The sequence below is a fragment of the Catharus ustulatus genome, chromosome 3, assembly GCF_009819885.2.
Source record: "Catharus ustulatus isolate bCatUst1 chromosome 3, bCatUst1.pri.v2, whole genome shotgun sequence".
Taxonomy (NCBI): Eukaryota; Metazoa; Chordata; class Aves; order Passeriformes; family Turdidae; genus Catharus; species Catharus ustulatus.
This window is the reverse complement of record NC_046223.1, coordinates 9,209,890-9,235,550: the sequence shown is the minus strand read 5'-3', so window position 1 is coordinate 9,235,550 and position 25,661 is coordinate 9,209,890. Positions and strand designations below refer to the sequence as shown.

Sequence of the window (25,661 nt, the reverse complement as noted above, 5' to 3'; positions counted from 1 at the left end):
TTCCACAATGAATGGCAGGATGCCAATAGACATTAGATCAATCCAGACTCCTAAAAGCAATGTTCTTTTTCATATCTTTCCATCTCAATCTGGAATTTGCACTTCTTTCATATATTTAAACTTTCTTCCAAGCCTTGCTGGCACATGAAAGTGAAAACACTTCATCATTAAAATCCAAATTCCACTGTGATAGCATATGGCAAATCTGAAATGAAATAAAAAAAATTTTAAAATATTTTCTCTCTATGGCAAGTTGCTCACTCCATACAGAGTTTTCATCCTTAGGGATAACTACTCAAACCAAACCATTTATATCCCCTTTTCAAGGTTTTTCACCTGTTAGCTTCCAGGATCTAAAAAAAAAAAAAAGTATTGGTTGTATCTCATCTTCTCAAGCTAAGTGGTGGGCTTTTTTGGTTTGCAGTGAATTATAGACTGAGTAAAGTGCTTTCTCCTTCGAGGGACTGCATCACTCAGCTTGCATCATCTCCTCAGAATGGGTTCAATAAGATGTTAAGTCTGCTCTGACTGAATGAAATCTCAGTCTCCTTGGATGTTTTTAGAAAAGGCGAAATGAGCTGAGCTCCCCTGGATTTGTTTGTGAGATGCTGTAGTCCCTCACAGTGGCACTGCTGCCTGTAAGTGTTTTAGCCAATTTAGAACCAATTAAGAAGACCAGTGAAGTAAGAAGCGAGTTACTCAGGAGAAGGCTGGCTGGAGGAGTCCTGGTTATTCATCAGATGCTTCTTTTAGAGGTTGTCTTCCACTAGCTGTTTTTCCTTAAAATATGAGTGAAACATCCTTTTCACATTCTAGAAGCTGGAGTCAGACCAACAGAAGTCTGGGATTAGAATGCTCATTTAGAAAGAATAATGAAACTGAAGAAAACAGTCAAAAATGACCATGAAACAAAATCTACACGGTTCCAACCAGAAACTCTGAAACAAAATGAAACTTCTTTTTTTTGCACCAAAATAATTTGGTATTATAAAATATTTTTTTCCTGATGAAGTATTTCAAATATGAAAATGTAGATTCTACTTTCTTCTGACTCACTATTGACAATATGAGTTGAAGTCTTAAAGATATTTTTTTTTCTTTAGGGTAACAGTAATTATAGCTACTTGACTGTCCAATTGAAAAATTTTCATAAATTTTTCTTATAACATGCCCTGCACAACTTGGGGAAGAACCCTTGAGAATTATGAGATACGTACATGATTAGAGCTGGAAACAGGGAAATAAGTTTAACATGGCTATTTCCCTTCCTCTTTTCAAAAAATAAATAGCACAATAGCAATGAAGGGAATTACTCCAAAAAAAGCTCATGTTCTGAAAGAAGTAAAACATATTACAATGAATGTTTTCCCAGGAGAGCATCACAACTGAGAAGTGAAAATACACCAAGCACTGCACAAATATATTAGCATATCCTGGCCTAAGATATTCAGCATTTTTGTCTAAATTCTGCAGTGATACTTGTTGGCCCAACAGAGCAGGTCCAGGAGATAAGTGAGGGTTTTACAACACAAGTTCAGCTTGTTTTGAGTTAGGAAAAAAAAGCAGCTAAAATGGTACTTACAAGGTTTATAGAAGGTATTTTTAAGTCACTGTACAGTCACTGACTACACTGTGTTTTTTCCAAAGCATGAAGTAGCTCCTCAAACTTCTTGTTTTGCTGGGGGAAAATGCCTCCAGACATAATAGACCTGACTTTGGTGGAACCACAGGGAGGATAAAAGCAATCCAAAATGTCTGCTGGGTAAGGCTGGCTGAGCACCAGGGAAAACAACAACCAAACTCAGATGATGAGCTCAGCACTGAGTTTATCATATTTGCTGGATGACAAAGTCAAGTTATATGGGAACAAATGTAATCAATCCCTCAGCTTCAGCCTCCAAGACAAAACACAGGGCATCTCCTCACCCCAGTGGCTTATTTCATTTTCAGGTTCTTGATGCAGACACATCCAATGTATCTGTACATCCTCCAAAAAAAAGGAATAGGAGTGTGAAGAACTGGCAAGGAAGAAGAGAACCAGATATTAACGCTAACCGTAACACTGCAGTGTTACATAATCTAGAGCCTGGCAGTAATCAGCTCAGTAACATTGCTGTGAGACCAGGAGCATAGTAGTATATTATAAGCCGCACCTGATTATAAGCCGCATGTCCAGGTGTCAACAATATTTAGGTCTTCATCAATATATAAGCCGCACCTGATTATAAGCTGTGCTTTCGTTCCCAGCAAACTTTCACAAAGTTGCCAATTAGTAACAGAATCACAGGATCGTGGGGTTTACTGGCAGGTGCCGACCTTGGAAACATTATTTCCAAGCGAAAAAAGATACAGACAATAGCTGTGGCAGCGTACCCTGCAAGTTTTATTAACACTCGGAAAAAGATATGAACAATAGGGTGGTCATTTTACAAGCATTTCCAACGAATCTGCATTGCCTTTAAATAGCCACTCAGCTGGGCAGCCGCACAGCTGTGCGGGCGGGCAGGCAGCTGGGTGGACAGGCAGCCGCACAGGGTGGCGGGGAGCCATGCAGGCGGGGAGCCAGGCGGACGGGAGGCTGGGCAGCCACGCAAGCAGGTGGGGAGCCGGGCGGGTGGGGAGCCGGGTAGCTGGAGAGCCAGGCAGCCACGCGGGCGGCCAGGGAGCTGGGCAGGTGGGGAACCGGGCAGCCATGCAGGTGGCCAGAGAGCCGGGCAGCCACGCGGGTGGGCAGGGAGCCAGGCAGCTGTGTGGGTGGGCGGGGAGCCACGCAGCCGCACAAGACTGAAAACACCGAAAAAATACAGAGAACTATCACAGGCTCAGATCGGCGGCACCACCCCACCGCCGGGGCCGTGCAGGTTCCAGCTCGGCTCAGGGCTGCTGTGGGCTCTCACTTCCAGGTTGGAAAATTTCTGAACATCGTTCATATATAAGCCGCTCCAGAGTACAAGCCGCACTTCTGAGTACGGACAAAAACTTTAGTCAAAATGGCTTATAATTGTGAAATTACTGTAATTAGATCTGGTAATTTTGGTTCCTCTTCATGTCTCCAAAGCTCATGGATTCTGTCCTGGGGTGATGATATGGTGGCTTGTATCCCCAATCCTGTGTTCTGTTTAAGCGAAAGTCTGTTTTGTCTACTCATCAGTTGGCTCCCCTCCCCCATCGTCTGTGCTTGGGAGGCTAGCTCTGCTGGCTTAGGCTGGCTCTGGCTGCTAGCTGGCTTGGCTCACTCGCTTTGCTTTGGCTTAGCTTTGCTTCGCTTGCTAGCTTTAGTTTTGCTTTTGCTTATTAGTTAGGAAGTCCAATCTCTTTCCCTGGACTGTTTTTTGTTCTTTTCCCCCTTTCCTTTCTGTTTACCTTCTGAACCTGTTTGGACCAGACGTGGAACACCGAGGAACACCGGAACCCTACAATTTGAGATCTGCAGCAGCCACACCCAGCGCCGGAGACTGACACTACCTGCAGGAGAGATTTTCTGAGTTTGTCACCCTCTCACACCGGTGAAAGAGTTTTTTTGTCACCCGGGGTTGACAGAAAGGGAAGGGAGAAAAGAACAAAAAACAGTCCAGGGAAAGAGATTGGACTTCCTAACTAATAAGAAAAAGCAAAACTAAAGCTAGCAAGCGAAGCAAAGCTAAGCCAAAGCAAAGCGAGTGAGCCAAGCCAGCTAGCAGCCAGAGCCAGCCTAAGCCAGCAGAGCTAGCCTCCCAAGCACAGACGATGGGGGAGGGGAGCCAACTGATGAGTAGACAAAACAGACTTTCGCTTAAACATAACACAGGATTGGGGATACAAGCCACCATATCATCACCCCAGGACAGATTCTTTACCATATATTCCTCTGAATGAAAGTATAATGCTCAGAATCTAGTAAGATAAAAGAGCATGAAGACAGATGATTTACACTGAGGATATATTAAACCTGTATTTCTTTTCAGCACTCAGAGAGTAGATAGCTTGCAATGTAAAACACAAAGCTGTATTTTCACAGAAATGTGGTCATTCAGATATCACTCCTTAAAAGCAAAATTGTAATATTTAATAGAGTCCACCTATAATGGTATGGAATTGATATTATACAAATAATTAGGGAAAATATGTACCATAAAGATATTTAATATTTCTTAGTCTTTCCATGGTGTTTTATTCTACCCAGGCCTGTTTTCTCCCTCAGTATGGAAGTCCCCAAGGCCAAGAAGTATTTATTCAACTTCATCAACCCATAACATACATATTAGAATTTTAATTACTGTTGGCTGTTTTGAGCTGTTAGAGGCTGAAAAAGCCATATTCCAATGCAGCATCAAATATCTACTGCAGCAAATAACTCAGAAATAATTTAAATCTAAACCTTTCATTTATTTCCATTCTATCTCCAAATACTGCAATCAACTTTCAGTGACCTTTGTAAAACCCCTTTTTGTATTGATGGAGCACATCATGCATACAAACAGTAAAGTACATTAAATGGCATGAGTGGATGCACGACATAATACATTTATTGCGTGATACAGTAGCATATGCCATTAAAGCGACTCTTTTAACACAAGTCTCTTAGGAGAAAGGGGGTGGAGTTTTGAAAGTCACAGCCCTATGACACAAGTCCTGGTACACCATGTTTAGATAGTCCAAAAAACTACACCAAAAAAATATTCCAGTCTTATGTTGCTATTGATTTAACTGCACACCCTCAGTTCCACCACTTTTTCTTTATTGCCAAGGTCATATACATTTAAAGGGTTAAGATCATTTACTATACAAACAAGAAACCCCATCAACTGTTTTAACAGTTGATTTTCTGGCATCAAGAAAGAACAGAAATAAATTTACAAATTTATTTTGCATCATTCTAGACCCATCATCTCACAGTCTGGTGGCACATGCTATCAGATACAATATTTTACTAATTCTATAATCTTCCCAAGTTGGATGTTGAACAATATATTTAAAATATTTTGAAAGGCAGTTTTCCAGCCTCCATATTTTCTAACAGGCTTAGAGATTTGCCCAAAAGAAAACAGAGCCCAAAATGTTTGTTCCATTGTTCCTGAGGAAGATTTCCTAGCATACAATTTACTCGTACAGGATAAAAGGAAGTATAGCTAAATACACACACTTCCTAAACTGGAAGTGAGCCAACCTTGAAGACAGAGTTGCACAAGGCAGTCTGAATTCTGTCACAGCTCTGATGTTGGTGATTTGGTCATTTTTGAACCCCCACATATTTTGCACTCATCAAGCACCAACAGTACTCCTATAGATTCCTGGATCCAGTGAATGCTGAGATAGTCACAACCTTCAGTGACTGTTAGCTCAGCATACCAAAGCACTGCATCCCGTTTTCAAAAATCACCAAACTTGTCCTAAACCAAAGCAATATTCTACATCACAGTGGGTTCCCTGTTATTGCAAAGCCACTGGCTCATTCTGTCCATTCTTCTCTACATCCTACTAAAAAATCCTAAACCATATAGCTTCACTACTGCCACTGCTTGTCTTGTAATATTTAACAGACCTCTCTGAAGATCCAAGGCTAGAAAATGTACAGACAAATAATAAAAGCAAGGCCTGATCTATGAAACAGAGACTGTCTGCATCAGGCAAGAAACAAGAGGGAAACAGGAAAAGGCAGGGAGACAGGGGAGTGACACGGAAGTCAGGAGAAAAGACATCAGCCATAAAGCAGAAACTTAACTAATGCAAATTTAGCAATTTACAGGCAGCAGAATAGACGCTGAGTGTGGCCAGCTATCACAACACGTTTATGCAAAAGTACTCAACTTCCTCATGGTTACAAGTGGTTTTGAGAGAGAAAGCTCATTCTATTGCCTCACCCCAAGTATCATGTTCAGCAATATGAAAATGATGCAATACATGATACGAAGGAGCATCAAGGGGTCACCCAAACTATCCCAGAGCCACAGAGAGAAATTAACCACATCTGACTCACCCATGGTCATGTCTAACTTTGTCTTAAAACCACCAACCATGCAGACTCCCCAGATCCTGGTGGAACCAGGACTACAATACATCACTGCTTTTATTTTTTGGAAAATTCTGCATTAATCTGCAAAGTGTTGCCTTTGCCCATCATTCTGTTACCCTGTAATACATTAATTGATATTATTTTCTAATAGAAACACTTCTAGCTTACCCTGTAATCTCAGTGTTGGGGGTTTTCTTTTTTTTTTTTTCTTTCCCTTTTCTCTCTGTGGGATTTCCCCCATTGTAATGCTAAAAAAAACTTGGGCTGCACCCTAGCACAGACTGCTAGTTACAGCAGGGAGGGGCAAGAAAGAGAACACTGCGGGATCGGGGGGAGGCAGGTAAAGGAGAGGTGGGGGCAGCTGCTGCTCCCTTTCCCCCATGGAAACGGAGGAGCAGGAGCTGCTCAGCACCTCCGCTGTCCCAGCGCCGGCACAGCCGCCTTTGCCCGGCTCCAGCCGTGCTGCTGCCTTCCGCTTTCAGCATGCCACCTCCGAGCACCCTGCCGAGCAGGGGCAGTTCCTCCTCCATCCTTCTCCCAACTGGGCCACCATCCCAGCCCTGCTCAGATTCGCGGGACCTGCCCTGTCCTCGCTCCCCCCCGGGACTAGTGCAGGGAGAGGGTGTTTGCGACCAAAAAGGACTGGAACTGAGTTACTTACTGTTCTGTTTTGTTGTTAATTTTCATAGCTGTCTTGTTAAATATATTAGTAAAGAACTGTTATTCCTATCCCCATATTTTTTGCCTGAGAGCCCGTAATTCCAAAATTATAATAATTTGGAGGGCTGTTTTGCACTCTCCATCTCAAAAAGGGGCTCTTGCCTTTCTTGGCAAATACCTGTCTTTCAAACCAAGACACTCAGTTATACAGTATTTTTATAAAAGACACACTATGTTTGAGTTTGATGTCATTTTGATAGTCTGTAATCTTATTGTATGCAGCTAATGATGCTTTTTCACAAAATACAGATATAAAATATTTCCAACATTCTTTAATGTTGATGTTGATCGATTGGGTTTTTTTCTCCCTCTTTCTAGTTACAAATAGAAATAATAGATCAGTTAAGATTAGCTTTTACAATGTGCTGGACATAATTTTCTCCAATAGCAAACTGTTAAAAGTATTTAATATTACATACTCAGTGGTGTTGTCATATTTTACTTAAGAACTGTATTGCACATCACAAATACAATATACATATGCAGTCCAAAAATGAGCCAGTGATGCCACACTAAATCTGAGGAGCTTAAACTAAGAAATTGTGAAATTCTTCAGCATGTGCCCAACACCCTCACACTGCAGTGAAGAGGACTTCCATGTCAATCTAAGCGACAGCTTGAGTATCTGAATAACTCTAGGCCTCATTATTTTTATTAACATAGAAACTGATCATACGATAATTGTAATATCTGAATTAAAGAGCATCTAGGTGCTTTACAGCTGGAACCCCCACTGGTCAACTACATAAAACATAGCTGGACAGGGCTTTCCATGAACAGTTAAATCCAGCAACCCTCACTGGGCCAGAACAATCTACAAAGGCCAAGGATGACAAAAGTAAGACACCCTCAGATTCAGTTTTCAATAGGCAATCACAGGGAATTCAGCGATCACTGTCTGCTGTGACAACCACGCTATGTATATAGTACAGTCACAAACCAAACTTAATACCTCACTGAATTTCTAATACATTTATTTTGACATTATCACAGAAACAATTTCATAACCTAAAGACTAGTTTACTCCCAGGACTCCAGAGGCAGAGGAGTACCTCTTTACTTACATAAGCAGTGCAAAAAGGACAGACTAGTGGGAAAACCTTTTTACTCACTTAACAGACACTTGAATCTCCTCTTTGCAGCCCTGATGATTTCTTGTTTGGAATGATACAGTTTACACAACACATGCAGCATATTTCCTGCAATTACTTATCTCTGCCCTGCTGCCTATATGACCCTTTCTCTTACCATGTCTGAAGCACAGGTTGAATTCTACCTTCACAGAAACTATGTCTGACCTTTTTTTTTTTAACACTGTGCTGTAATATCTGCTGCTTCTTTCTTCTTGTGTTCTTAGATAATAACACTCATAAACCTGTATATTTCAAAAACCACCCACCAATATCTGCAAAGCGTTCAATTATCATAAAAGAAAAATGCCTATTTAAGCATTAAATTTTCTCAGCCATAAGACACACACAAGATCAAATACCAGATGACATACAGGTGACTAAAGTTCCCTCAAAAAAATTCTCATTTTTTCTTACCATGCTGGCTTCATTATGAATTACAAACATAAAATCTTCAAAAACCGCCCTGAGGTCAGTGAGAAAGCAAAATAAATACAGTTCAAGATGGTATCAACCTGAAAAGGGTAACAGGAGCAGAAGAGGCCTCCCTCTGTGAACTGGTACAGTCTCTAGGAAACCTTTCCTCAGACACACTGGATAAAGCATAAAACAACTTATGCCAGAAATGATAACCCAGGGATCCATTCAGGAAGTCACTACCTGGTTTCTGCACAACATGCTTCATTTCACCCGGATAACTGAGAGAAAACTTTCTTCAGTACTTGTTTGCAGTGCATCTTCAATGAAAAGCATGTATGTTTGAAGGTTTTTTCAGCATTGGAAAGAAGACATTTCCTCCCATGAGTTTTCCTTGGCTGTTCAATATTTATTACAGATACTTAAGCAGAGCTTTTACTACCTAATGTTCCATTTCACATCAAAAAGATAACACTGACACAGCTGTAATGCTGTCCTGTGGTCTCATAAAATTATGGCAGCTCCAAACTTCCCCTGAACATATTCCTACCAGAATGTCAGCCCTATGACAACAGATATTACAGCAAAATCCTAGATAGATTTTACTGGGAAGCCTGTCAACCTCTACCATCTGCAGCATGTATTTACATAAAAGAGACAGAAACGTGAAAGGTTTTTCATCCTGCCATTCTTCCACCTCTCTGTCATATAACACACTTAACTCCCTGTATGGCAGAGAACTGGATGTTGAACCTGAAGCCTCCATCTAAGACTTGAGAGGGGATGAAAAGTCTTGGGCATTACATTTATTTATATAATGTTTAATTCCACAGAAGTGGAACATTTTGTATGAATCTGGTATCAATGCTGTGGTGAACTGCACAAAAACAGTGCAGTTTTTTCCATCTACCCACAGTGTCAACAGCAGGATTACAACAGGGAATTGGTCAAGTGATGGCCCTTTTTCTCTTGCTGCCCCTTTGCTTTCAGGAGCAAACTAGCTCGCTTCTCAGATGGAAATAGTATCTTGGTATACCTTCCAAGCTTTTACCAGAAACTTCCCAGGGAATCAAGGTCACTAGCACTGGTCAGGAATCTGAGAAATCAAGATATGGGGCATAGAGAAGGAGGAAAAATGACAAAATTTGCCATTTAAAAAAATAAATTGCTAATCACTCTTCTTGCTTTGCTCCAGGGACAGAATATTATTTGCCTCCAGTAACAGAAGGTTGGAGATACAAGTTACACCTCCACAGCAAGTACAAAGGTCTGAACAAAGGAAAGCTCCAAGGGTTCCTAGCCCTTGAATACCCAGATCACTGCACTCCACACTGGCTGGAAAACCAGGGAGAACTGAGGAAAACTGGGTTTTCCTGATCTTATCAGGAAGATTTTAATTTTTACAAAGGGGAAGATCTGTGATGACACCTAAAAGAGTAAGACAAAAGGCTGTACCTTTAGCCCAGGCCAAACTTGTCATTAATGCTGCTGGAAAAAGCCTTGAAGATTGACTTATATTGCACTGCCATTGCTAAGGACTGCTGCTGTGTTGCTTCTTTCCAAGCTGCCATCCATCCCTATTTTTCCTGGTTAAAGATGAACCATGGATGAAATATTAAGCTCTGTGAGCACTGGACAACCCCTGCCTGGGGTGGGGGCAGAGGGCACTTCTGCCTTGTGGGTTGCAAGGGTCCAATCATAAATAAGCCAGTCACATTACGGGGGCATGTACAGGATCTCAGGTAAGGAAGGAGATTAAAGATTTTGATTTCTTCAATTAAATGCTTAGATCCTCTGCATTTACAGCCCCCTTCTCCTTGTCCCATGAGACAAGCAGTTTGGGAGTACTGTCAGCCATGGGCACCTGGTTAACTCTGCATCCACTGCATCCACTCTCCTCAGACTCCTGGATCAGCACAGCCAAATCTCCCTTTCTAATCCCTTTCTGAAATGCAACAACTGCCATCACTGGGACGTTTCTTTCAAAAGAAGTCATCATCTAAGTGCCAAACTCACTCTCAGTGGAAGACTTTCATTTAATCTTCCCTCCCTCCACACATACATATTTATTCTCCTAATAGCAACACAGATCCACTAGCATAGAGATATCAATAATGGGACTCAGCTCTTCCCTATATATTATAGCTTCTTTCCTGAGCAGGATTAGTCTTGGCAGCTGTCTGACAAGAGAGACTGTGAGGGAGGAAAATGGTTTTATCTAAAACTTGAAAAAAACCACAATAATCGTTGAGAGAACAAATTATGTTTAAACCTTTCTACTGAAGGAGATGACTGTTTACTAACAGAAAATACCCGCCAACAGCAAAAAATACAGAAGTATTGGTCTGAATGGTAAAAAAAATGAGCAGGCATTTTTTTCTTTCCTTTCATGTGGCCACTTTTCAAAATGTTTACATAATAATACAGCTGAGGCCACAGCTGTATTTATAGTACAGGAGACTAGAAGGTAAATCACCTTTGAAAATAACAATGAAGCTGTATTGGGTTGGATGGCCTGGTTTTGGTAGCAGTGGGGCTGCAGGAGTGGTTTCTGTGAGAAGCTGTTAAAGCTTCTAGAAGCTTCCACCACAGCTGGCAGAGAAGCCCTGGCAGCTCCAAACACAGACTTGCCACTGGCAAGCCTGGGATAATTAGAAATGGTGGTAATGCCTCTGTGATAACACATTTAAGAAGAAAAAAAGAAGTTACTGTGCAGTTGTAATAACCAGAGAAGGGTGGGGTGAGAAGATGTGACAGGAACAACTCTGTAAATACGAAGGTCAGTGGAAAAGGAGGAGCAGGAAGTGCTCCTGGCACCAGAGCTGGGATTCCTCTGTAGTCCGTGGTGTAGACAGTGGTGAGGCAGCTGTGCCCTGCAGCCCATGGAGATCCAATGGGGTGCAGAGATCTACCTGCAGCCTATGGAGGAGACCCATGCCAGAACAGCCAGATGCCTGAGAGGAGGCTCTGACCCTGTGGGAGGCCCATGGAGACAGGAAGCCCTACTAGAGCAGCTTGTCCTTGAAGGACTGCACCCCATGGAAGAATGACCCATGCTGCAGCAGTTTTGGGAGAACTGCTGCCCATTGCATGGACCCACACTGCAGCAGTTTGCAGCAGTTGCTCATGAGATGGACTCAGGCTGGAAGTTTGTGGAGAACTTTCTCCTGTGGCCCCCACAGTGGCACGAGGGAACAACAACTCTCCCTGAGCAACAGAAGAAACCACAGGTGACGAACTGACATAATCCCACTCCCTGTCTCCTTGCACCACTGGAGTAGGAAGTAGAGCTGGGAAGGAGGGAGGGGTGGGGGGAAGGTGTTTTTAAGGGTTCATTTTACTTTTCATAATCCTAGTCTGATTTTGTTAGTGTAATAAATTCAGTTCATATCTGTAATTACATCCTGTTTTGCCCTGTTTTGATGAATGATTTCTCCCAGTCCTTATTGCAACACACGAACCCTCCTTCATTATATTTTCTTCAGAATTAATTGGTAGGCACCTGGCATCCAGTCAGCATCAGCCCCCTAGAGAATGAAATCCCATGGTTTTGGTTTTTTTTAGGTGTGGTGGAGCAGGACTCCATTTCCCCATCCTGCTTCTGCTGTACTAGCAAAAAATGCAATATGAACTATATCTGTATATCTGATTTACTTTTTTCCAGGGTAATCACATTAATGAAACCTACCACTGGCCCTCATTATCAAAAGCAAAGTTTGCTCTTAGAGAAGCTGTATTTCCGCTTGCTCACAGGGAAGACTCTCTAAAGGTTCTCTTGCTCTGAGATTGTGTTGTGACCTGCACTTAGGAAGCTGCACATTTTGATGCCAATGTGGATACCTGCACTTTTTTTCTTGAACAGTTCAATAGGACAATACACTATGTGACAACACTACATGTACCTTCACTGTCTGGACTGCTTCAGGCTTCAGCAATATGAATCTATTAAAAAATGTTGAAACCATTGTATTTGAGATGGTTCTTCAAAACAAAGATTAGTTCTTCCTGGATTTCTAAGAATTTGATAACATTCCATTCCCAACCCCTTGACTGCTGTGATATTTATCATATAACTGTTGTAATGATTTTAGCAAAGCTCCAAATTATTTCAGTTAAAACATACAGTAAATTTTACACAACAAAGCATTTTTGAGCATTGTAAAATCAGATCATGGAAATGATGCAGTAACCTGTTTGTATAGTGCTGCGTCATCTACCTTAGACTCCTGAAAAACTGACATGGATCCTTAAGGGACTTACTTGACTAAAAAACATTAATTGAGTGAACATCTGTGCTGTTTTTCAGCTAGTAACTAAAGTTAGCTAGGCATTGTAACATCCTTAAAAGTGAAAAGTACACAGAGTAAGTGCAGTCCCTTTCTCACATTTGGGTAGGACCAAGAAACTTTTTGCAACAGCATTTACGTAAAGGTTTCTGAGCGATGTTTAAAGCCCTGTGGTTTTGCACATTAACATATTAACCATGGCAGTGCTGACATTTGTTGCTAAGTAAAATTGATCACAAATGGTCTAGAGAACTGCCATTACATTTAGAAATTACTTTTAGAGTTTGAAATTAAGTGCTGTCAACACAACTCATGTTTCCATTTATACACAAAATTGACAGGAATTTTTAAGGCTTCACATAGAAAAGAAACCTCACAAAGAAAAGAAGGGAGATAAGACTAATGATTTTAGTTGCTCTCAAATTGTATTACATAAAGTAACTGACCTATACAGTATCATAGGACCTCAAGAACTATTCAGCAGGGCAGGCTAGATGAGAATATGTCATGTTACACATGGACATGAAACATTGTTTCATTCCCCTTCCATTTTCCAGTGCAAACCACCAAGTCAGAATTCACGCAGGGTCGTCCTCCTTCTCACATGGGAGCTGTGAAGTACAGTAAATTCACGAATACAAGCCGCACTGACTATAAGCCGCATCTCTTGGTGTTGGCAAATATTTCGTTTTTTGTCCATAAATAAGCCGCACCTGAATATAAGCCGCTCTGTCGTTCACAGCGAGGACCCGCGTGCAACAAAGTTGCGAAATAGTAACAGAACGGCGGCAGGGTGGGGTTTACTGGCTGAGCTAAGGCTGTGCAGGCTCGGCCCGCTAGGGGCTGCTGACGGGGTCAGGAAGCCCAGCCCGGCGCTGCCGCTCAGCGGGGCCACTGGGCTCAGTCACCACGGCCCGGCGCTGCCCTGTGGCGGCGGGCAGGGACGGAGCCCCCCACCGCCTCCCCGAGCCGCGGCAGTGGTGGCCCGGGTCCCCCGCCGCCTCCCAGAGCCACGGCAGTGGCGGCCCGGGTCCCCCGCCGCCTCCCAGAGCCGCGGCAGTGGCGGCCCGGGTCCCCCGCCGCCTCCCAGAGCCGCAGCAGTGGCGGCGCGGGACCCCCCCGTCTCTCCCCCAGGCTGCGGCAGAGGAGGGAAGGAGGGAGCTCTCCTGCCTCTCTCCCCACCCCCCGTGCTGCCTGCAGGCAGCCAGGCTCCACCCGCGGTGCAACAGAGTAGCGATTTGTAACAATCGCAAAATGCCGACTTTGTAGCAGCTCGGCTCGGCACTCTGGCTGGCACTTCTGAGGCTGTAAATGTCAGAAAATTATTCACATATTAGCCGCTCCTGAGTATTAGCCGCATTTCCGGTTTAGGAGCAAAATCTTAGTCAAATTGGTGCGGCTTGTATTCGTGAAATTACTGTACTCTCAGTTATTTAAACACAGCTTTATTCTCTGAAATCAAAGGAGGGAGCCATTTACGCAGTACCAGGATGAGGTAGAGATTATCAGGAAAAATGAGATTTCACCGCATATGACAGAAGCCAACTGGGAGTACAGAAACTGCAAATATCAGATGACTACAAAAGGGAACATCTCTGAACATGAAGGTAGATTCAGTTAAGCTGTTCTTAATAGCAGTGCAGACACTTAGACTAGAAGCATCAATGCAAGAGCCAGTCTGGAATTAGTATAGGAGAGTTCAGACATTAAATATTAAGCTGCAGTGAGAACTTGTGGTTTCATATAAATATCACAGGTATTAGTACAATTTTCAGAGACTTACAGAAATATTTATTTCCAAAGAGCAAATGGAATGACTCTGCACAGAGACTGTACCTAGCCACTACTTTTTAATGTTCTAAATTAATTGTGTGCTTTTTCTCTTAAATTTTCTCATGCATTTCCTCATGAATGACTTGACAAGATTGGGTGGTTCAGAGACAGGAAACATCTCAGGACATTTGCTTTATTATCCATTAATTGTAGATTTTCCCCAGTGATTTACTCTCTGATCCCTGCTCAGTAAACAAAAAAATGAAAGCCAGCAAATTTCTGTTCAAGGCAGGTTGGATATGTCTCTGTCTCATAACCCCTCACCTGTATTTGGTTTCCCTTTAGAGAAGGGGACCAGGAAGAGGTACGCTAGAGCACCCAGTTATCAGCATCTCAGGACAGAGTAATGGGGTAGGCAGCACCTGGAACCTGTGTGGTTCCCTCACATGGCTCTCAGCCACCAAAGTGACTAGCCATGGGCATCCTAGTTGGACCTGGGCCTGGAATTACAGTAATTTCACAATTATAAGCCGCATCATTTTGACTAAAATTTTGGTCCGAACCCAAAGTGCGGCTTATAATCAGGTGCCACTTATATATGGACAAAGAACAAAAAAGTTGCTGTTTTCGTTGGGAGGACAGGTGTCTGCTGAGAAAGGCAGGAGCTTCTCTTTGAAATGGAGAATGTAAACCCCCTCCCTCCAAATTATTATAATTTGGAAATCAAGGGGCTTTCAGGCAAAGATATGGGAATTAGGAATAACAGTTCTTTTCTAGGGAAATTAAAATAGAAATACAGTACCACAAAGAAACAAACTCCAAACCCTGACAAAGTCAGAGTACAACCTGACACCCCATCAGGTAGGGTGTTGGTAGAAGCTTGATAAAATGGTGGTTGCAGTCGTCCTGCAGTGACAGATGTGATTTAGTTGAAGCAGTGCTCCTGTACAAGGTGCAGTTTCCCTCCGGAGGTCCAGTGATGATGTGGAGAAATCTGGTTTTCCTCTGGAGCCCAGTGGAGAAAGGGGCTACCTTACCTCTGTTTTTATTTTGGTAAGAAATGTTGGGCTCTTCCCCCTGGCTGGAACAACTTCCAGTGGGATGAAGTAATTTTATCAGTCCCACAGTGGGACTCAATGGGCCATTAGCAGAAAATAACTACCTGGAGGAAGGATGGGTTGTGAAAAGATAAAGAACAATGCCCCACCTGGTTTCAATGGATGGCCCAATAGCAGAATGTCTTCTGTGGAGACAAGGATCACTGTCCCCACCCTCAACAGATGGTGATACAATAGATACCTTTTATCACACCCTGTATTGTAACATGCGGCTTATAATCAGGTGCGGGTTATAATCGTGAAATTACTATACTTGAAATTTCTGCAGAAGTAGGAAAATTAAGCTGGGAATTCATGAGACCTTGCTTGCTCTGGCGTCATAACAACAATTATGATTTTATTTAACCTATTTTCCTCTTCTTCCTACTCAAGTGTCTGGGTGTTTCAATAACACAAATCTGGCAATCACATTCTGTCTGGAATAAAATTGTTTCTCCCTCTTCATAGTGCAGTGAATTGAAAACATACTGAAAGATTAAAAAATAATTTATTTGCTGTCATGGTATCATTCCTCAGGCCGACCTACTTTCTTTGGGCAGTAAATAAACTTTTTGTGCTACCTGGTCCAACTTCAGTCCAGTATTACACCAGTGCAAAAACTCTGCATATAAGGAAAAAGAATTTGCCAGTGCCAGTTCACAGCCTTCCACAAGAGGGGTCTTTTTCTCCTGTCTGAGAGGTTTATGCTTGTGAAAACTGAGCACACCCTATGTAGACTGAAATCAAGAGCCTCTAAAAGAACTACTCAAGTTTGACATCTTACACTCCTCTAGTAATTGGTACTTACACTATTCCATGAAAAAAAGGGACTCTATGATGATTGCTGAGAAAGTGCCACCATTCATACTACAAGATTATTCAGGGCTGAATAACCCATGGGTAACAGGATTCATGGAGGGGACGAGATGTACCTCAGATGGCTTCTCCCCACACGTGCAGACTGCACAGAGATGTCCTGGTGACTATGGCATCACTGAGTCTTACTGGAGAGAGGATGCATCTCAGAGAATGACTACTTCTAACAGTGAAATAAAAATAAAAGCTGAGGCTGTTTGCAAAGTGTGTGCATACAGAAGCCATCAAGCTTGAAACAAGCATGGGGAAGAAAAAACCTCTTAACTGTAGCCACAAATTTGATCATCACCCTGATCTCATTAAAAAATGGTCTGTGTCACAAAGAAAACATGACAGTTGCACATAATGATGAAACACTTACTCTGGAGTCCTTTTCCAGACGAAGCTTGTGTTGAAGGCTGCGTCTTCTCCTGGCTTTAGGAAGGCCATTGTAATAAAAAAAGTATCCAGATTCTAAAAAAGGGAGCTGAGGAAAAGAAAGAGAAAAAAGGGGAAAATAAAAAGTTGTTATCGGCTGTTAATAAGGATGACATGAAAATGTTTACCTATGAAGTGATTCAGGAATCTACAATACAACTTGTGAAGAGTTATACCAAAGAGCCCAAATCACTCTTGAGAATGCCACTCCTAAGTTATTTTTGAAAAGTGCACCCAGCAGCATGAAAGTTATTTGTCACAGGTGTACAGTGCATAACTTCCCTAGTATACACTTGGCACTCTTTCCACCTTACATTTAAGGTCAGCAGTACCAATATTTCTGAGAGGCACCCCAAATCACAAGAGGAATCATGCCCTATTTCCTGAAAAAAACAGAATAGAAGAACGAAATTATTTGCAAAAGATTTGAAACTTCAGAGAACATCCCTCACCAAGAGAGTCTTACATAAATGCTCTGTTGAGCTGCTGTAACACACCCAAATTAATGCTAAAAGAGCAAAGGCAGAAAGCAAATAGATTTTCACCTTCAGAAAAATATGATATTTGAAATTTATTCAGAGCACGTCAAAATGGTATATACAAAGCACATTAAGAAAACAGACAGCTCAGTGTTCAGGTGGGAACAGTGTTCTGCACCTTTAATGTCAAAGACATTTAAGGAGCAAGCAAACACCTCTGGAGGGCTTCCCATTATTAAATGCATTTCTCTCCTCTGGACAGGCAGAGAGCAACTAAGGGCTAATAGACATTTAGCTTTTATAAGGCTAAAAGGCAGTGTTAGGAGAATAGCATCCCACTTCCAGGACTTGATTAGGAAGCTACACTTGAATCTCAGATGATCAGTTCTTTCCTCATTTGAACTTAAGAGGGACATTCCAGTTGAACATTTAAATCTAAGTAACTGCACCATTTTTAAACTAATCTTGTCCTTGTAAAAGTTGAAAAAAAATGGTTGGGAAGTTATATGTTAATGCTGTGGATACTTCAAAAGTTCAATTACCCTGCACGTAAAATATCTTTTTAAAAGAAAGATTCTAGAAAAGCTATGACAGCCTGTTCCACTCCTTTTTATTATCTATACTTCATGATAACAAAAACATCTTAGCAGGAGTTCAAAGCCCTGTACTGAAATACTAAGGCTGATGTCTAGATAGAAAAAATGTTGAGAAAACCTGGGCTGAATACAGGTAGCAGCATTATGCTGCCATAAAACAGATTCTGTTCCTGTATACTGGTATATACAGTGCACAAATATAAATTACCTTCTATGAAATGATCTCCTGTTTCAGTCAATCTATCACTTTATCTGTACACTTCCACAAACACATTTTACTATACATGGGAAGCAGTGTGGAAATAGAAGATAGTGAATTTTGGAAGTTTAAATCTGGTCATTCAAAAAATGAGTATGCAAGTTTGGGTTTTCTTTTCCTTCAAAGTATTTTTTACATTAATTGAAACATTTACTATCACTGAAATGATTTCATTTTCATGTTAAAGTTACATTCTGTATAATACATAAATGTGAAGTAACTTTAAAAACAAAATCAAAGCATTCTGTTCTGATTAAAAAGACCTCTTTCAAAGTGTTTATAAAAGGTTAAAGAGATTTCATCAAAATCATTATGGTTCCCTGGAGCTGATCTGTATGGTTGACTGGAGAGTTTTTCTGGGCAAATAATGAGAATATTTAGTTTTAGCTCCATACATCTGTGAAAAATACAACAGCTGAAGTAGAAGGAGAAAGAAGGCTATGAAAGCTCACAGTAGAGGCCACAAAAGTCTCCTGCACTTTGCATATATCCACAGAGTCAGAGCTCTGAAAGTTAAAATTCTGTCTGGGTTTAGGTAATTGTTTTAAAAAGTAGATTTACTTTTTAAAAAAACATTTTAACAGTTTTAAAAAACAGATTTACATTGCACCTGACATCTTTACCAACTGGGTGATCATGTATTTACATAATCCAGAGTTTGGTAATAGATCTGGCTCTCCAGGAAAAGGCCCTTCCCGCACATCAGTTACATTACTCTAGGCCTCAAAAACATGCATGGGCAAAAAATCTAAATAGGCAGATTAGTTACAGTTTGAAATCCATCCTGGTGTGCTATCCATTACCATCCTTTGCTGTCTGTGGTCCAACTAGCCCTCTAATTCTCTCTGTGAAATCAGGCTACTTTTCTTCCTTTTATTTCAATACCAACCATTAAAATCAAATACAGTCTAATATTGATCTTGTGACTCTTCCACTAAGGATTAGTCTAAGCAATTTTAAAGATATCTGGAAGTATATAACAGATATTTGCTGTTTATTTTGCATATAAGGTTAGTTTCTAGAACCTCTTAGCATGAAGCAATATTGTATATAGTAACCTTTTAAAGCTGGTGTATTCAAGTTTGACCATAAGCAATTACAATTAGTACAACAATGACCAGACTCATGGACAAATTAATGAATAAGATTGACTAAGATTATTCCACTCTTTCTACAGTTATCCCAGTAATCTTTGAGGAATTCTGATATTTTACAGTTCACATAATTTTTCACATCGGATCAATTAAACCTAGAGAGTGACATACAGGAAGGTAGCTCAGAGAGGCAATACATGAAAGATTATGTGATCCAACACTGTGAATTGTCAATAATTAATAGCAGAAGCAAAGCAATTTTCAGCAAGAATCTAAACTCTGCAGTAAATCCTTGAAATCAATGAACATACATGTAGGAGAAATCAGACACCAGGGAAAGGGCCTGAAATGTCAAGTTTTGATGAGGATTTTGCACAGAGATCTGTGAATACCACAAACAATGACTGAAACTTCCAATTCTGAGGGACTCCTGCTGCCAGGCCAGTAACATCTTGGCCGCAACCAAATGGAGGACACAGGTAGCTCACAGCAGGATTTACACTCCCACTATTAGCTACTCCAGGAAGTCTCTTTTGATTTGGAGCTACAGTAAAAGAAATAATAATGAAATAGTGAACAGTGCAAATAAATAAGTGAAATGAAAACAGATCTTCTGTACATAAAGACTCTCAAGTGCCATCAGCAGTACCTGCTCTGCAATGTCGTAGCTGTAAAGGGGGGAATTGTTATGGAGTAAAATTCTTATTCTGGCAACAGCAGGCTCAGCACATACCACGGAACAATAATGCACTCAGCCTGGTGGCTCACGCTCTTTTTGTAACACATAGAGTAAAGCTTCCTGCCCTCAAAAAAAATTACCAATTAAGTAAGATAACTACAGTAATTTCACGATTACAAGCCACACCTGATTATAAGCTGCACTTTCAGGGTGTCAGCAACGTTTCGTTCTTCCTCCATATATAAACCACACCAGATTATAAGCCGCACTTTCATTCGCAGCGAGGAACTGTGTGCAACTTTCACAAAGTTGCCAGTTAGTAACAGAATTGCGGGATCGCAGGGTTTACTAGCTCGGCTAGGGGCCAGGTGGGCTCAGCCCACTCAGGTCTGCCAACGGGGCCGGGTGACCCAGCTTGGCGCTGCTGCTTGGCAGGGCTGCTCAGGGCCGGCCGGGCGGCACTGCCATTGGGCTCGCTCACCCCCGCCGGCCGGCTGCTTCCCCACCTCTCTCTGCCGGGCTTCCCTGCCGCTGCTGGGGCCGGCCAGGCTCCAGCTCAGGTTGCTGCTGCTGCGGGCTCGCACTTCCAGGTGGCAACTTTCAGAACATTGTTCATATATAGTAATTTCACAACTATAAGGCGCACCCTTTTGACTAAATTTTTGCCCCGAATCCGGAAATGTGCCTTTTAGTCCGGTGCACCTTATATAATGGACAATGTTGCGAAATTTGCCAAACTGGAAGTGTGAGCTGCAGTGGGGGGGCGGTGCCGCAGGAGCGCCAAGTTGCAAGGGAGGACCGGTAGCAGGCAGCCATGGCCAGCAGGAGCCATGAGGGGAGGGAGGGAGCTGCCGCCAGCCCCGGCCCGGGTAGAACAAGAAGCCGGGTGGCGCCACCCTGGGCGCGGGGGCAGGGGGAACGAGAAGCCAGGCAGTGCCGGCCCTGGGCCGGGGGAAATGAGAACCCGGGCGGCCCTGGCCCAGGCGCAGGGGGAATGAGAAGTGCGAGCTCGCAACAGCCCCAAGCAGAGCCTGCCTGGTGGCAGCATCAGAGCAGCAGCAGTGCGGCCCAGGCGGCCGCAGGAAAGCGGCAGCGGAGGCGGTATGGCTCCTGCGGCCGCGGCAAAGCGGCGGCAGCGCAGCCCCTGCGGCCGCGGCAAAGCAGTGACAAGTGGCGCAGCTGCGGGGTAGCAGGGAGAAGTGGCGCAGCCGGCGCCGCGGGAAAGCAGCGAGAAGCGCTGCCACCGCCGGCCGGGGGGAGGCTGGGACGCAGTGCGGCTACACGGTGGGAGCCAGGAGCCGTGAGCCGAGCCAGCCGGTGCCAGGGGCGGGCGGGAGCGCCGGGGCCCGCTGCACAGGGAGGCTGCCTGGGGCTGCGTTTAAAGGTTACACCGATCTTTGAAAAATGTTTGCAAATTGAGTACCTGCCAGTAATTCGTTACTATGTTGCGTGCCACACGGCTCCTCACTGAAAAAAAAAAGTGCGCCTTATAGTCCAGTGCACCTTATGTGATCTACAAAGCTGTAAAATCTGCCAACTCCCGGGAGGTGCGCCTTACAGTCCGGTGTGCCTTGTGGTCGTGAAATTACAGTACAGTAATTTCACGAATACAAGCCGCACCAATTTGACCAAAAGTTTGGTGGAAACCCGGAAGTGCGGCTAATATTCGAGGGCGGCTAATACATGGACAATATTCTAAAAGCTGCCAACACGGAAGTGAGAGCCCGCGGCAGCCCCAAGCCAAGCTGGAGCCCGGCCGGCCCCGGCAGAGGTGGGAAAGCCTGGCAGAGGCGGGGCCAGCAGTGTGGGGGGCGGGCGGCAGAGCCTGAGCCAGCAGGGCGGGGCAGGGGGGGCGGCAGAGCCCGGGTCAGCAGGGCGGGGCAGGGGGGGCGGCAGAGCCCGGGCCAGCAGGGCGGGGGAGCCCGGGAGAACTGGGGCTAGCCATGCAGGGGAGCATGGCAGAAGCAGGAAGCCCGGCGGGTGGGGCTGTCTGGCAGTGGGGGAAGCCCAGCAGAATCAGGGCCAGCAGCGTGGGGGTGCCCGGCGGTGCGGGGGCCTACAGTGCCAGCCAGGGCGAGCAAACGCGGCGGTGGTGCAGACGGGAGGGGGCGGCCGGCGAGCCTGGCGGCGGCCGCCCCGCCAGCAGAGCCTGGCAGCGGCGGCAGCCCTGCCGGCCGGGCGAGCAAACATGGCGCGGGGCGGCCGGCGTGCCTGGCGGCGGCGGTGGCGGCTGGCCCGCCAGCAGGGCGAGTAAACGCAGCAGCAGGGTGGCCGGCGTGCCTCGCAGCGGCGGCGGGGGCCGGCCCGCCGGCAGGGCGAGTAAACGCAGCAGCAGGGCGGCCGGCGTGCCTGTCAGCGGCGGCGGCGGCTGGCCCGCTGGCAGGGCGAGTAACCACAGCAGCAGGGCGGCCGGCGTGCCTCGCAGCAGCGGCGGGGGCCGGCCCACCGGCAGGGCAAGTAAACGCAGCAGCAGGGCGGCCGGCGTGCCTCGCAGCGGCGGCGGGGGCCGGCCCGCCGGCAGGGCGAGTAAATGCAGCAGCAGGGTGGCCGGCGTGCCTCGCAGTGGCCACGGCGGCCGGCGTGCCTCACAGCGGCGGCGGGGGCCGGCCCGCCGGCAGGGCGAGTAAACTCAGCGGCGGGGCGGTGCTGACGGGAGAGGGGGGCCAGTGAGCCCGGCGGCGGCTGCAGCACCACCCGGCCGGCCCCGTCGGCAACCATGAGTGGGCCGAGCCTTTCTGGCCCCGCCCCGAGCCAGTAAAGCCCGCTATGCCGCGATCCTGTTACTAATTGGCCAATTTGTGAAAGCTGCGCACGGATTCTCGCTACGAACGAAAGTGCGGCTAATATTCGGGGTGCGGCTTATCTATTGACAAAGACAGCAACATTGTCGAGGCACCGGGGGTGCGGCTTATAGTCCGTGCGGCTTGTATTCGTGAAACTACTGTAATTTCATGACTATAAGGCGCACCCTTTTGACTAAAATTTTCCCCCAAAACCGGAAGTGCGCCTTATAGTCCGGTGCGCCTTATCTGATGGACAAAGTGGTAAAATTTGCCGAACCAGAAGTGCAAGCCGCGAGGGGAGTGGCTCCGCAGTAGGGCTGGGCTGTGAGGGGGAGTGGCCCCACGGGGCCATGCCAGGCTGTGAGGAGGAGTGGCCCTGCGGGGCCGTGCCTGGCTGTGAGGGAGAGTGGCCCAGCGGGGCCGTGCCAGGCTGTGAGGAGGGAACGGCCCCGGGGCTGTGACGAAGGAACAGCCCCACGGGGCTGTGCCTGGCTATGAGGGGAGAGGTGTCCCGTAGCAGCGTCAGGATGTGAGGGGAGAGGCGCTCCGCGTGGGGGGGCCTGCTAGCATCAGCGCGGCCGCCGCGCAGGGTGGGAAAGCCTCTGGAATCAGGGCAGTGGCGGCGCAGGGCAAGCCCGTCGGCATGGGGGCACCCAGAGCACCAGGGAACTCCCGGAGCACGGAGCGGCGGCAGGCGTTCCCCGGCCCTGGGGACACCGCACAGTGCGGCAGCAGGCGTTCCCCGGCGCCGGGGACACCGCACGGAGCGGTCGCGGGCCTTTTCCGGCGCCGGGGACGCCGCACGGAGCGGTGGCAGGCCTTTTCCAGCCCCGGGGACACCACACGGAGCGGCGGCGGGCATTTTCCAGCCCCGGGGACGCCGCACGGAGCGGCGGCGGGCCTTTTCTGGCCCCGGGGACGCCGCACGGAGCGGCAGTAGGCATTCCCCGGCGCCGGGGACGCCGCACGGAGCGGTAGCAGGCCTTTTCCGGTGCCGGGGACGCCACACGGAGCGGCGGCGGGTATTTTCCAGCACCGGGGACACCGCACGGAATGGCGGATACAGGCAGGCCCGGGGGCCAATGGCTGCCGGGTTGGGGTGGGGCCTTGGCCAGCAACCGCGCGGGGGGAACTGGGGGCAGAGCCTCGCTAAAAAAAAAAAAAAAAAAAAAAAAAAAAGTGCGCCTTATAGTCCGGTGCGCCTTATCTGATCTGCAAAGTTGCAAAATTTGCCAACTCCCGGGGGGTGCGCCTTATAGTCCGGTGCGCCTTATGGTCGTGAAATTGCTGTACTGTATAAACCGCTCTGGCTTACAAGCCGCACTTCCGGGTTCAGACCAAAATTTTAGTCAAAATGGTGCCACTTATAATCGTCGAATTACTGTAATTACTAGATAGTACTTTAGCATTCAAGTGAGGAGGATTATTTAAAATTAGAAATAGGCCTACTTACTGCCTTGATGTATAAATATTGTCCATTACAAGGCACAGCTTTCAGAATCTCAGGAATTACAAGCACTTCATTACTTGCAGTATTTGTATGAAAATACTGTTGAAAAATACATACAAGCAAAACCAGAATCACAAATACAATAATTAAGTAGAGTAAAACATTTTATATCCACCCATCTCCTCCTTTTCTTCATATTTGCAGTTTCCTTGTGGTTATTAATAACACTTTCTGAAGCAAAGATTAAATGCATTTAACCCTCTTCCTAAAGGACATGGACCAATAAATAACTTTTAAAAATTCAGTGATCAACTAAATGGAGGAAAGAAAAACTCTTTGAATGGAAGAGGCTTATCTGAAAGCAAAAAAGATTTGATGATATTAGAGTCTTTCCCAACCTTAACAATCCACGATTCTAAGAAAATGGTTAGGGTGTACCACTTGGTATGGAAAGAAGCAGGAAAAGTTTCATATTGCCCACGTATTGCACCAATCTGTCTGAAGTATCTTAGCTGTTCTCAGGGTACTGCTGAACCACAGAAGTTGAGGTGTACAGTCATTTCACGATTATTAGCTACACCATTTTGACTAAAATTCTGGTTCGAACCCGAAGTGCGGCTTATAATCAGGTGCCGCTTATATATGGACAAAGAACAAAAAGTTGCTGTTTTAGTTTGGAGGACAGGTGTCTGCTGAGAAAGGCAGGAGCTTCTCTTTGAAATGGAGAATGTAAACCCCCTCCCTCCAAATTATAATAATTTGGAAACCAAGGGGCTTTCAGGCAAAGATATGGGAATTAGGAATAACAGTTCTTTTCTAGGGAAATTAAAATAGAAATACAGTACTACAAAGAAACAAACTCCAAACCCTGACAAAGTCAGAGTACAACCTGACACTCCGTCAGGCAGGGTGTTGGTAGCAGTTTGATTAAATGGTGGTTGTAGTCCTTTTGGAGTGACAGATGTGATTCAGTTGAAGCAGTGCTCCTGTACAAGGTGCAGTTTCCCTCCGGTGGTGATGTGGAGAAATCCGGTTTTCCTCTGGAGTCCAGTGGAGAAAGGGGCTACCTTAGTGTCCCAAAACCTCTGTTTTTATTTTGGTAAGAAATGTTGGGCTTTTCCCCCTGGTTGGAGCAACTTCCAATGGGATGAAGTAATTTTATCAGTCCCACAGTGGGACTCAATGGGCCATTAGCAGAAGATAACTCCCTGGAGGAAGGATGGGTTGTGAAAAGATAAAGAACAATGCCCCACCTGGTTTCAGTGGATGGTCCACTAGCAGAGTATCTCCCACGGAGATAAAGATCACTGCCCCCACCCTCAACAGATGGTGATAGAACAGATACCTTTTATCACACTCTGTATTGTAACGTTTGGCTCATAATCAGGTGCGGCTTATAATCATGAAATTACTGTAACTTCCAAAGAAACATTCTCTTACAAATTAATTTGTAAATGCCTGACTTAGACATTTTGGTGTGTTTTCAGTTGTTTCATATGAAGAGCCAACCATCTCTTAAAGGAATCAGCAACAGGTGGTAGCAGAACGGACCAAGACTAAGCAGAGATAGAAAAGTCAATGGAAATATTGTAACGCATGATAACAACGCCACA

At 45.1% G+C, this 25,661-nt stretch overlaps 1 protein-coding gene across 1 annotated transcript in view; it reads right to left on the bottom strand.

Moving 5' to 3' along the window:
• The window catches only part of PCSK2 (proprotein convertase subtilisin/kexin type 2), a 113,353-nt gene that overhangs the window by 73,904 nt on the left and 13,788 nt on the right, over nt 1-25,661 (bottom strand). The window contains exon 2 of the mRNA XM_033054249.2: nt 16,653-16,757. Coding sequence (XP_032910140.1) covers nt 16,653-16,757 — 105 coding nt within the window. The remainder of the gene's footprint in view (nt 1-16,652; nt 16,758-25,661) is intronic.